Raw genomic sequence first — 11,982 nt, 5'->3', positions numbered from 1 at the left:
AATCTCCAATTGATTCAAAACAGTTAGCGTTCGGATATTCTGCGTTCATATTTCCATCAGGGTCTCGGCTTGATTTTACCAAAAAGGGGAAACGATTGTAATGTTCATGAAGTAGTTTCGACTAGACGTTACGACTCATTACAATGTCGATAGCTTCAATGTGAATAATTTGAATTAACCTTTGCTCAGGAATTAACTCGTTGATCATCCATCTCCATCATCCAAAATCTATGAATTAAGTTGTCAAACGGCAAATTAGTGTCAACAAGTTCCCGTCACCCTTGTGATGGTGGATTTCTGTACATGATGCAGATGGGGATGGAGGGGGGGGGGTGTCAAAATTTACCAAGCAAGCAAGGAATACTTGCTGTTGATCATGGTACAGTTTACCCTGTATAGGGGTACGTAATAAGTGGTTTAATGAGCCAGATCCTTTGAGGCGGTACAACATCCCAAAAAGGCGATCGCAAACGAGCAAAATGTTTGACCCTCTAACCGTATCCAGCTCGGTTGGCTGCTCCCCCCTCGACATTTTTCACTATAAATCTGTAGCGCAAAAAGATCTGCCTCAATCTGTCAATTTCACGACTTTTTTTCAAGACTCGTGCATTGTTACGCAGGCGTACGAGGTTCCGAAATTACTCAACATTTAGTGCAAGCCCAGACCCAAACTTGCTCAAAAACGTGATTTCATGTTCAAATCCAATGTAAATCATAATTTTTATTTGTTCTACTTGATCAATTTTGTAATTTCGAACCTCCGTCATGTTTTCGAACTAAAGATGATCAAGCCGCTTTTTCGTTTGTTGTTTTATAATTTTTTTGTAGTATAGTTGTCGTTTTGGAAGACTTGGTGAAACTTCTGAATAAATTGGGTGGCACCCTTCCTCTTGGCCGTCGATGACATACTGTATGTAACATTTTCGAAGAAGAATTTATAGTTCTAGAAGGCATTTCAATCTGATAGAATTAAACATCAAATGTTTGTGTGTATGTGTGTGTGTTTGAGAGACACACTGTCCGTTTGTCCCCAAATGAGATCATGTTTTTTTTTGTTTATCGTCTAAATAATAGCGTTTTTAAGTTGCAAATACGTCTTCTTATGTTACATTTTTGGTTTCCATGGACATTATGGTGGTGTCATGGGCTGGTGGATTATGCATGTAGATTATCTTAAGAATTGAAGCCAAGTGGTATACATTCGTTCCGCAATTAAGAAACTTACGTCTTTTGCCCAACCAATAGGGTGCTCTTCCTCATCAATTTGTGGACTATTCAAGAACGTTGTAATTTGGTCGTTTTTGGGTATATTTCGCCGGTGCGACCGTACCTTTAATTGGGGGTAAGGTATTTTACCGAAGGGAAAGTATTAGGTGGGGTCCCATTTTTATCCTCCTTTTTATAACGCTTCAATTTCTAATGCATGCTTGGAAACTATTGCGCCCTACTACGTGGCTAGGGTCACTTTTTTTTAAAGGGGGGGGGGGGGGGTCTTGTCCGGAAATTCTTAAGAAATCTACATGATTTTTTCAAATGTTAGATTTAGTGTTTAATTTTCGAATTTCCTGCATGTCTCTGGCTACTTCGTTGCTTTAACTGGTAACTATGCTACTACGTTTCATATAGAAATGCAAAGCATCTTTGTTGCATGAAAAAAAAATCAACATTATTCGGTGGCCTCTTCTCATTATTGTCTAGACATTATTCAACGTTAAAACTGTAGATTTACTTTAATGTTTAGAAATAGCAACGAGGCCAATAAATAGCGGGGATGATGTTTCAAAAGAGTACATGTTTAGTCATATCTTGCATGTACAGTGCCAGAAAGACGATAAGTTCAATACATAGACATGATTTTAAAGCCCTTCTTGTTCTCAGCGGATGAGTTTTGAGTTGTGTGTTCTGGGAGTGATCTTCCTGTTTCTCAATGTGATCTGAGGTTCATGTTCGTTTGCTCACCCTGGTATCCTTCCGCATTCGCTGTCTAAAGGTTTATTTTTGAGATGGAAGCCATGGATGTAAGGATCTCTCTTCATCAGTGCAAGGTTACTTATCATGATGTTAAAAACATACTGATTGAATGTGTTGAAAAAAACCATGGACACACTTTACTTTTTTTTAAAGAAAAAAGCTCGAAAGAATCTGACAGTTTACGTTTGATCGATTTTCTTTACATTGAATCACAATTATGAATCTCACACGCGCATCAAAACAAAAAAGATGGGTACTATAGGCCTAATATAAGCTGTGGGCTAACGTAGATCGCAATTTATCATGTTTATGAAGTGTCTGTCGCAAGCCTTTTGGAATATTTTGTTTTTCAACAAAAAAAATCGCACTTTACTAAGAAAAAAAAAATGAATTTCGATTGATTTCTGTTTATGAAAAACTGATTTTGTCATGATATGTGGCGACGGAACAGTTTTAAAAGTGTGTGGGCGTGGGGGAGGAGTTGACCATAATTCTAGAAAATCACAATGAAATGGTATTCTGTTACGTTTTTTTTGTACTTTATTGCAAAAAGTATTTGTGTGTGTGTGTGGGGGGGGGGGGGTGGAAGGTGAAGCTCCAACCCCCCCCCCCCCCGTTCCACGGCGCCTGATTAAAAGTTAGGAGGACGAAATATAACAAATAGAATCGTGGAATAAAAACATCTCATTAAATTCTCATCGGAATAACTTTTAGCTTAACCCAGGCTTGTCTTAAGAGAATCGTATTTTTCTTTTCAATTTTATACGTTTCGCTTATTGCAATCTTAAGAGGGCAGCAAAATAAAATCAAATAACATACAGTAATCAGTAAAATCCTTATTGAAATTTTGTACACTTTTAATACATGAATTTATAATTAAACACATCGTATATCGTATATATACATTAAGATATGACCAGGTCATTTTAGTAGTGAAACCTGCTTTCTTGACAAGGGTAATAATAACCTGTGTATGTTATACAGGGCCCGCTGTAATTTATAACTTATACAAGTGGATACCCTGGGTAAATTAAGACTGTTGTTATTGCTATATACGAAGACTTAATAATTTGACTCTTCAGGTATATACAAAACTTTCATAATAGTTCATAGAAAACAAAATCATACGGTTATGAAGTATTTGCAAACTTTATATACAATACAGTCGAAGACCCGCCTGACTGCGATATAAACAATACAATAACTGCTGAACTTGACAGCAATATAATTACACATCATCTTGCATTATTAAGGATTACACACTCAAATTATCATTGGAACAGATCCGATGTACAGCTGAGGACACTTGAACTGTTTGAAATGTACGTGTGGGTAGTTATTCTAATGCCCGAGCCAGTTAATATTATAGATAGTTTAAAGTTATACATATTGGTATGGATCCGTATTTTTTATCAGACATACTAATTTCAAACTGTAACCAGTCAAAAAAAACTAGTCATTATTATTTGTCATTAGAATTTTTTTTCTGCTAGCAATTATAAATATCTGGTCATGTAATATATTTCAGCCAATCATTTAATTGGGATTCATTATGATCATTTCAAATAAACAAACATTTTCTCCTCCTTCCCGACCTTAAATTATGTCATGCCATAAATAATTCTTAAAACCGAAAAAGGAAACTTTCGTCACTCCTAGATAATCCATGAGTTGAATCTTTTATAGATATGTTCTCTCGTCAAATTCACATCGAATGTTTAGATATGAGGCTTCCACTCAGCTTGTGATGAAGGCTTCAAGCAGTGAATAATGCCGAAGTTGAGACTAGACATAACTGCCCCTGTGTAAAACGATATAGAACATTGAAGGGAATGTGTTAGTACATATTCTTGTATATATCCAAATTCTAAAAATAATATGCCATGACGAAACGAATTTGAATGGACTTTTCGCAAGAGACTGTGATATATGGAATATCATCTATTCTTTATATTTGCTTGTTTCATTTTTCAATTATCGTAATTTCTGTTGTTGCAGAATAAAGTAAAAAAAATAAAATAAAAAGTGTTTATTGCATACATAACTTTTTATTTCTAGACGTTTATTTGCCATGAAAATAAAATGACAATAAGTCCATTTTCAATACTCTTTCGACCCCCCCCCCCGATTTATCTATTATAACATGTGGAATATTAAGGAACAAGTCCACCCGAAAAAAATTGATTTGAATAAAAAGAGAAAAATCCAACATGCATAACGTCGATTAGTTCTTCCAAATCGGATATAAAATAAAAAAGGTTATGACATTTATAATTAATAATAAACACAGCATTTATTATGCGCCATCTATCTAGTAAACTATTCCTAGGCGCAGTGTCAATAGTGTTTCACAGTTATATGCATATCCTGATCAGTATGCAAATGAGGGGACCGATGACGTCACCCACTAACTATTTATCTTGTACTTTATTATGTGAAATGTGAAATAGTCTAATTTTCTCATTGTCTTGTGAAACAAAGTTTTATTCCTCCCTGAATATGAAGAAATACCATTGTTTTAACATTTTATGGTTCAGTCAAGTTAGTCCTTATTGTCAAATCCGTAAAAACATGAAATATTGCATAGTTCAAGCAATAAACAAAACAAAAGAGTGAGGGAAATCATCGACTCTCTCATTTGAGTCATTGAGTTGTGCATATAACTGTTTTGCGAAAAATAATGGAAGCCTGAAAATGTCATAATTTTCTTATTTTACATCCAAATTCGGATGAAATTCACAACGATATGCTTGTTTGATTTTTCTTTATTGATTCAAGTCATTATTTTTTTGGGGTGGACTTGCACTTTAAGAAGGAATCGAACATTGACATGATTGTCTCGAATCAAATATTGTGTCGTGACCATTCGGGGTATGTCTTTGGCCGTGACTCTCAGAAATAACGCCCTCTCTCGATTTAATATGTATAGCTAAAGAAATAGATATTCATGTCTCCCCCCATATGTGATCCATATTGGTCCCACCTTTTGTTTTGGGGACGATCTTTACACATGGTGTTTAAATTCAAATAAAAGATAAATACCTAATTATCATTACAAATCTGTTTTAAAACCGCGTTTACCTCTCTGATTTACTGTCTCACATTATTCTTTTGATAATTTGCAATTTCCCTTACATTCTCCAATATGATTGATGAAAATAATATAATCTGTTGGTAAATATGTGTACAATGAATAAAGAAAAAAAAAATTGGTAAAAATCTGCCCAATAAGTTGGCTGATTTCGGCATCAATTTTTTGGTTTATTTTCCCATATTATTTTCTTCTGTTTTTTGGTTAGACACATGGGCCTATTCATTGATGAATTCATTGTATCGACCAATCATTTTTAAGGACTTTAGTTTTAACAGTTTAAGCTCACTTTTTCCCATGGCAACATTTGCAGATGTACACCAGACAGGCTCCGATACAGCAACCCGTGAAGAGGATGAGAACGAGGATGATGACGGCTGAGACGATCTTTTGAATCTTATCATCAATCATAATCTTGTAGTCGTCCGGGACATCGGTAGTATTTTGCATGGCGGTCGTAGTCGGTGCCGCGGTCGTAGGCGTCGTCGGGGGCGCTGGAGTTGTTCTCCCTCCTGGGTGAGTTGAGAGAAAATGGTGAAATGATGTTATATCTAATTTTGTTTGACGGCTAGGTAAAGTGGTGTTTGTGAAAACAATTGATATAAATTTGTTGAACAAACCAAATATTTACCCAAGTTTTCATTAAATAAAATATTGATAACGGTAGGAATTAGTTTGACAACTTGAGCTGGTTTGCTTAAAACTAAAATTAAAAAAATTGTACTTATTGTTGGGGAATATGCGAGTGATTCTCCTTCATTATTTGTCAGGCAATAGGCATATTGCATTTATCATTATTTGTTGGGTAGACAATCATGTTAGATGAGAATTAAACCAATAAATGTATGCTGATATTGGTAAATAAATTGATGAATGAATCATGATCGAAGGAATAAAATGTAATTCATGGCTCAAGTGATCTATCAATTTATCACGTCGATCAAGCAGGTAACAATGGCCAGTCAATTACACAATCGATTTTACTGTTCATTTACCATCATGTGCCCAGGCATGACAAAATTAAAATAAGAGATAATAAGAGATCAGACCAACGGTTATCATTTTACATTAGAAAAAAAAACAGCAACAAACAACCTACATAAATTTTTATAGAACTTGTCTCGCGATACAAAGTGATCAGGGCCCCGTCTTACAAAGAGTTACGATTGATCCGATCAATCGCAACTATGGCCGGCCAGCAACGTCAACATTTTTTTTATTATGCATGTTTGTTCAAAATATTTTTAGCTATGATGTATATTCATGCATTCATCGTTCTTGAAAATTTACTGTGCTTTTTGTTTACAAAGGACATTGTGCGAATTTCCTGTAGACAAAAGCATGACCCTGGTGGATTTCCATAGAGTTACGATTGATTGGATCAATCGTAACTCTTTGTAAGACGGGGCCCATGTATTTTTATCTAAAATATTTAAGCAAATGATTGGATTTAGCCCCCCCCCCCAAAAAAAAAAAAAAAAAAAAAAACCAACAGTGTTTAGGTTTCAAACAATAGATTTATTACGATATATCATTGATTTTAAAATGTCAAATCTTATTTGATTTACTGTTATTAGAATACCTGACCAGTTTATAAATGTAAACCGTTTTGCCTGTCTCGGACTGATTATGACTACTTACCAATAGGTTCGCAAACACCATTGACTTCCATGAAACCAGGGCAACATTTCCTGACAATTGCATACTGAACTCGTGTAGCAGTGCGATAAGCAGTCTCATACTCTAGTCTGGAAGAGACGAAATTAATAAAATTAAAAATAAAATTGGATTTAAAAGGAGTTGGTTTGTCTCTTAATAGCTCCATGGTTTGTGTTACTACTTGGCATAAGCAAAAAAAAAAAAAAAAAAAAAAAAACTACCCCCCCCCCCAAAAAAAAAAGGTTTTGGAAACACATCACTTAAAACTCTTTATCGAAGCATTATAGAGGGCGCTAATCAATTCAATAGAGTTGAAAATCTTTCAATCTCACTTCTATGGCCGAGTATAAAAATATTTTGTTATTATTCATGAGGCTATAGATCACTGTTGCATAACAAGTTTGATTTAATTTTTTTTTTAAATAATTTGGAATGCACTGGATTTTTGATGCAATTCATATAAACAAAAGTATAAATAGATATTATCTTAGACTACAAATCATAACGTATTTTCTATTTCTTGAATTACTAAATTTGGAGACATGATGGCCCGTCGTTAGTGGTCTTAAAATATTGTGTTTGATTTACTCCTATTTCATTTTAATTACCAATCAAACTGAATATATCTAAACGAATCTGTGAACTTTTTCCCTCTTTGTCGTGAAACCGCAAGGATGATTAAACGTCAACGATGATTCATTTGCTTTGTGTTTATGAAAGTAGCAATGACAGTTTTCCTTCCAAAGCTCAAACTGGCTCTGTGTCAGGTCCATATACCAGGGGCGGTACGAGTATTTTCTAATTTACCTTTCTAGATGAAATAATAACGGTAACGTGCCACCGTCACACCGGCGATACTGACTCCAGACTGACCAATACTTTATTTCGTATGACATAAAGTCAATCGGTTTGGAGTCAGTTTTACTGGTGTAATTAGACTATGCTATAATATAGAAAAAAGAATTCAAACTAAATTTATGGTATTCTCCCCCCCACCCGAGAAATAAATGACAACGTTTATCATATTTTTTTAAAACTTAATTAAAAAAAAATATTGACATATAAATTTAAATGACAATATGATAATTATGGAACAAAAATATGAATCTGAATTTCATTATTTCACATGATGTTATTAAAAACACAACACAACAATGAATTTATGTTGACTCTCGATATCTTGAATTTCTTTGTGAGTTTAAATGATATGCGATTGAATATTTGAAAATAATTGATCATTGCAAAAAAAAACCCATCAATGTGCCACAAAAGAGTGAAAAGGGTAACATCTATAAAATTGAATAAACATTTAAGATAATGAAAAATAAGCATGATCACTGAATAGCTTAATAAAAATTGCATCAAGTTGAAGAGTAAATTCACAATCAAATAATTTTGAATATATCTGTTGAAAATCTGCTTACTTGTAAACTTTACACTTTGCTAGATGGAGCCATCCACATCTGACAATTTTCGGCACTTTTCTTGACTTCTGGAAGGACTGGGCAAATGTTACGGTAACACTACAAAAAATATCAAATTAAAGTGCACTGGTTATGGAGGAGAAGTGATACAATAGTAATTTGAATATCAATCAGTGACAAACATATTGTTTTAACTTGCACTTACACGAATTTGGGGAAGATATCTGAATAGCATTTCCGTCGTATTTTTGTGTGTGCATCATGCGTGTCTCCTGACGAGTTTTCTTGTTCTGCAGCATATGGGAGGGAAAGGGTCGTCTCGTCGTACCCCCCCCCCCTTCCCGGCAGTAGAGGAGCCAAAAGTCTTATGAAATCGCTGCTCGATGTATAAAGCAAATATATAAATCATCATTTTGGTCTTCTTTGTTTCTTTAATAGTTGTAAAAAAATGTAGAAAGCTGAATTTCAGACACCTCAGATGATACATTTCTTTGGCAAACTCAGCTCGTGAATTTGTGCAAAGTATGCGATTGGCAATTATGATCGAAAATCGCTCCGCACAAACAGGATATCATAATGATGGTATCTTAAAGACACAGCTCCATGCTTATTATTTTGTTCTTTGTAAACAAACTGAATGGAAATAAATGCACTTAAGTATTCTGTGTGCAGTTCGTAGGGAATGAGTGGACTGCGACTTACCTCACGACTTTTGTACACCTCCCCGGTTCTAAGGTCGACATCGTATCGTTTTCTTCGGTTCCGTTGATGATGTCACGACGATGACGATAACCAACTTCGTGTTGACTATACTCAGGGTGGTGATCGTGGCTGTGGTCACGGCCGTGATCATGGCGATGGTCGTGGTGGTGGTCGTGATGATGGTCGTGGGGATGGCCTCCTCCCCTTCCTCTGTGTTTGTCGTGTTTGCCTTTCTTCTTCGAAGCATCGACGCAAGCGACGAGGAGAACGAGCGCGAGGACGACGACAAGAATTGTTAAAGACTTCATAGTAGTTATTCAAGGTCGACTAAGGACATGAAATATAAATTTTTAAATTTAAAGGGATGGTCCGGGCTGAAAATATTTATCTAAATAAATAGAGTAAAATTTACAGAGTAAAATGATGAAAATTTCATCAAAATCGGATAACAAATAACGAAGTTGAATTTTAAAGTTAATCAATATTTTGTGAAGTCTGAAGATAGTTATATGCACATCGTCATGAATATTCATTAGGTTGGCTGATGATGTCACATCCCCACTTTCCCTTTTCTTATGTAATTACATGAAATAATAAATCTTTCATATTTTCATATATGTGTAAATGATGTATCTCATTATGATAAAATAAGTTGCGGCAATAAATAAGTAATGCACTTACTCAATTGTTAATCCAATTATTTTAGTTCTTAGTAGATTTTTTTTTGATAAACCTAATTTCATATAATAAAATACAAAAGAACAAGTGGGGATATGAGTCATATGACATCAGCCCACCGAATGAATATTCATAAAGACATGCCTAGAACTGTTTTACCGGAATAATGCAAATCTTAACAATTCAATAACTTCATTATTTGTTTTCCGATTTTGATCAAATTTTCAGCATTTTGCTTTGTGAAAATGCTTTATTTATTCAGATATAAAAATCTCCAGCCTGGACCATATCTCTTTAAGTTCAACAACTTGGACAAGGGTGAGGATTATAAACTTACAAATTCAACGCATCTCATTCAGGCGTAACCTATTGCAAATCAAGGCGATTTTATGCCATTGAACAAACGGATATAGTTACATGTATTGAAAAATTATCACTTTTCAAATTAAACACATATCAGTCTCTACTTATTATTGATATTCGAACTAGATAATGATAAATTTTAGTGTCATTCATTGAATTTTTCTTCAAGATTATTGATGTTGCCTTTATCGACAAAAAGCTGCAATTTTCAAAATCTGCGTTTAACTTCATAACAATCGGTTGCGGTTCCATTAAACAACCTATTTTCAGAATTATCTATTGCAAATCAATCAAATATCGGCGTTATGATATCCCATTTATATACATGTATTGTATACACTGACCTGTACTATGGAGATAACGAATGATAAAGTTGGTAGATGCCACCGAGTTGCCGAGGACAGTGTCACCAGGGCGGAGGGTGCTACGGACTCGTAATGCTTCTGTATACTCTTCTCGAAGTCAGGGCTCCAAGTGTACCAACCCTCAGTCTTCAGTCTGATGCTTTACCAATTCTCTAACTGTACCACTAACCTCACGATTGCACTCTATTTTATCCCTTTTCTGGCTGACATTGGCCTCTATCAAATCAAGTGAAAGTGGTCTGCCAAAACCGGAAGAGAAATCGCTACCAAATGCCAAAATCGGAACTGCCACCCACTCGAACTGTTTTGACGCTGAAGCCGGTTATAACAGTCTTTATCATAACTATTTTAGTATAACATAACAATAAATTGAAGACTCATTATTGTTTTGGTAGGGTGGGATTACGCTTGTCACCGTGACTACCAGATGTTATTATAGAGATTTTTAGTAAAATTTGATTTATTTTGTATTTTTATTTTCATAATGTATTCATCTCAGTAGCTCGGCGATGCAAGTCATCTTCGTATACACGGAAAGCTGTTTACCATCTAATAACCATGATGATGGCAAACTTGTAAATTTACCTGAATGAATATTATAATGCGTTCATTCGATGTTACTACTTTTTTGTCATTTAATATTTCCAGAGAGTGTCAGAACGTTTATCGATATTAATGTTTTCTTTGAACATGGTGGTGGGAAAAAAAAAAAAGTTTATTAAGGTCTTGTATGATAATTCTAGATTACATGTAGATCTGCAGTGTGTACATACACTTCATTTTAGTGTGGATGAAATAAAAAAAAAAGCATAAAGAATTGATGAGGGGATACTTTGGGGCTCTCCCTCCTCTCCAAAGTTACAAAAACAAGAAGAAAAAAGGGATAAAATTAAAGAAAAGGGAAGGAAAGGAAGAAAAACGGTGAAATTGATTGTGTCAAGATTATGTCAAGATCTATAACAAACTCCGATTTTCATTTTGAAATGGTCTAAATTTTTGTCCGCTCGTAACTTATAAAAAATTTCCCCACATGTATGTTGCCCCCCTCAAAAGTTTAGCTCATTACGCCACTGATAGGTATTATAATTCATCTCGGTGTTCGAGCTCTGAACATTCCAGTTTACTATCACTGTTCTATGTACAACTAGTTGATAGAAGTTGGGCACAAATAAATATTCTTAATATCCACCTGAAAAGGGACATTTTAAGCTCATTTTCTAATTGTGAACTGGATGCATATCTAATCAAACTAATAGTAACCAGTCAGTCCGCAAGCCCTGAAAAAGTAGCTTCTTTTATCCAAGTGATATTCATGACAAGAGGGTTTTTGCATAGTTAATGAGCTTGGTGCGAACCAAAACACCTCTTTTTATTCGGCCATTGCTGCTCTAAATATTGACCAAATTTCATGTTTTTGGTATCTTTGTAAAGAAGAAGAATCATTCTTTTAGGTCATGTGTTTGGATTTTTTAAAGAATGTTGTAATATAGGAAAAACTTTTGATCTAAAACATGAAACAAAATATTTTTTTCATGCAACAAAAGTTGTTGTTTTCACACTTAATTTCTGTTTGGGCACAAATGATTTTTAAATCATGATAAAGCTGAAGATCTAAGCTTTAATATGATATAATTTTTATAAGAAGATGTATTTTAGATGGGTCAGCAGCCAGCTTTTCATAGGCCAAGTACATTTTGCAGCTCAAAAACAAGAATACTGCACTCTGATT

The 11,982-nt window shown here is 34.6% G+C and overlaps 1 protein-coding gene across 1 annotated transcript; it reads right to left on the bottom strand.

The window, feature by feature from the left end:
- Positions 1 to 2,152: 2,152 nt before the first annotated feature.
- Positions 2,153 to 11,105, bottom strand: LOC129256599 (uncharacterized). The gene is made up of 6 exons (XM_064097823.1): positions 10,233 to 11,105; positions 8,848 to 9,174; positions 8,146 to 8,244; positions 6,704 to 6,810; positions 5,352 to 5,574; positions 2,153 to 3,772 (listed from the first exon to the last, which is right to left on the bottom strand). The coding sequence occupies exons 2-6, from the start codon at positions 9,153 to 9,155 to the stop codon at positions 3,757 to 3,759; spliced, it is 753 nt and encodes a 250-aa protein (XP_063953893.1). The 5' UTR covers positions 9,156 to 9,174; positions 10,233 to 11,105; the 3' UTR covers positions 2,153 to 3,756.
- Positions 11,106 to 11,982: the final 877 nt, after the last annotated feature.

This window comes from Lytechinus pictus, chromosome 3 (genome assembly GCF_037042905.1).
Source record: "Lytechinus pictus isolate F3 Inbred chromosome 3, Lp3.0, whole genome shotgun sequence".
Taxonomy (NCBI): domain Eukaryota; kingdom Metazoa; phylum Echinodermata; class Echinoidea; order Temnopleuroida; family Toxopneustidae; genus Lytechinus; species Lytechinus pictus.
Note: the sequence above shows the minus strand (reverse complement) of the source record. Positions and strands in the feature narration are given on the sequence as shown.

Bases quoted from the DNA above. Each gene is read 5' to 3' on its own strand.
- LOC129256599 (XM_064097823.1), bottom strand. From the start codon at position 9,155: ATGAAGTCTTTAACAATTCTTGTCGTCGTCCTCGCGCTCGTTCTCCTC. The intron at 8,245-8,847 runs GTAAGTCGCAGT...TATTTTTTGTAG, and splicing joins AGGTGTACAAAAGTCGTGAG to TGTTACCGTAACATTTGCCC. The intron at 6,811-8,145 runs GTAAGCAGATTT...CGTCTCTTCCAG, and splicing joins GCAAAGTGTAAAGTTTACAA to ACTAGAGTATGAGACTGCTT.